Here is a 574-nt window from a genome sequence, read left to right as displayed (position 1 = left end):
CGGCGCCCGCGCTGCAGGACGGCGCAGCAGCAGCAGCAGCAGCAGCAGCAGCAGCAGCAGAAAGCTGGGACAAGCGGTTCGCAACTTTCAAAGTCCGCTGCATCTGGACTCTCATTTTAGTTGCTCTTTTCTTCATTGTCCTTGCTGCTGGCCACGCCTACTGCATGCTGCTGGTCCTTTCCCTCATTGTTGCCATTTACAAGGAAATCATCCAGGTAAACCCTAAACCCCAACGCCCAAACCCTAAACCCCAACGCCCAAACCCTAAACCCCAACGCGCAAACCCTAAACCCCAACGCGCAAACCCTAAACCCCAACGCCCAAACCCTAAACCCACCGCGGAAACCCTGAACCCACCGCGGAAACCCTAAACCCACCGCGGAAACCCGAAACGGGAAGCCCTAGCCCCCAAAGCGGAACCCCCAAACCCGAACCCCCAACCCCCCCCCACAGCAGCAGCAGCAGCAGCAGCAGCAGCAGCAGCAGCAGCAGGACTGCGTGCGCTGCAGGCGAAGGAGCGGCTGGTGGAGTACCCGCTGGGGGTCTTCGGGCTGCTGAAGTGGTACCTGCTGGG

General features: G+C 60.5%; 1 protein-coding gene across 1 annotated transcript in view; it reads left to right on the top strand.

The window, feature by feature from the left end:
• Window positions 1-574, top strand: part of ETH_00036455 (cytidine diphosphate-diacylglycerol synthase, putative) — a gene marked incomplete at both ends in the record, with an annotated part of 3,469 nt that overhangs the window by 457 nt on the left and 2,438 nt on the right. Inside the window, one exon of the mRNA XM_013374476.1 lies at window positions 3-215. Within this exon, the coding sequence (XP_013229930.1) occupies window positions 3-215 (213 nt within the window). The remainder of the gene's footprint in view (window positions 1-2; window positions 216-574) is intronic.

This window comes from Eimeria tenella, genomic scaffold, assembly GCF_000499545.2.
Source record: "Eimeria tenella Houghton genomic scaffold, Eth_scaff2072, whole genome shotgun sequence".
NCBI lineage: Eukaryota > Apicomplexa > Conoidasida > Eucoccidiorida > Eimeriidae > Eimeria > Eimeria tenella.
This window is presented reverse-complemented; position numbering and strand designations above follow the sequence as displayed.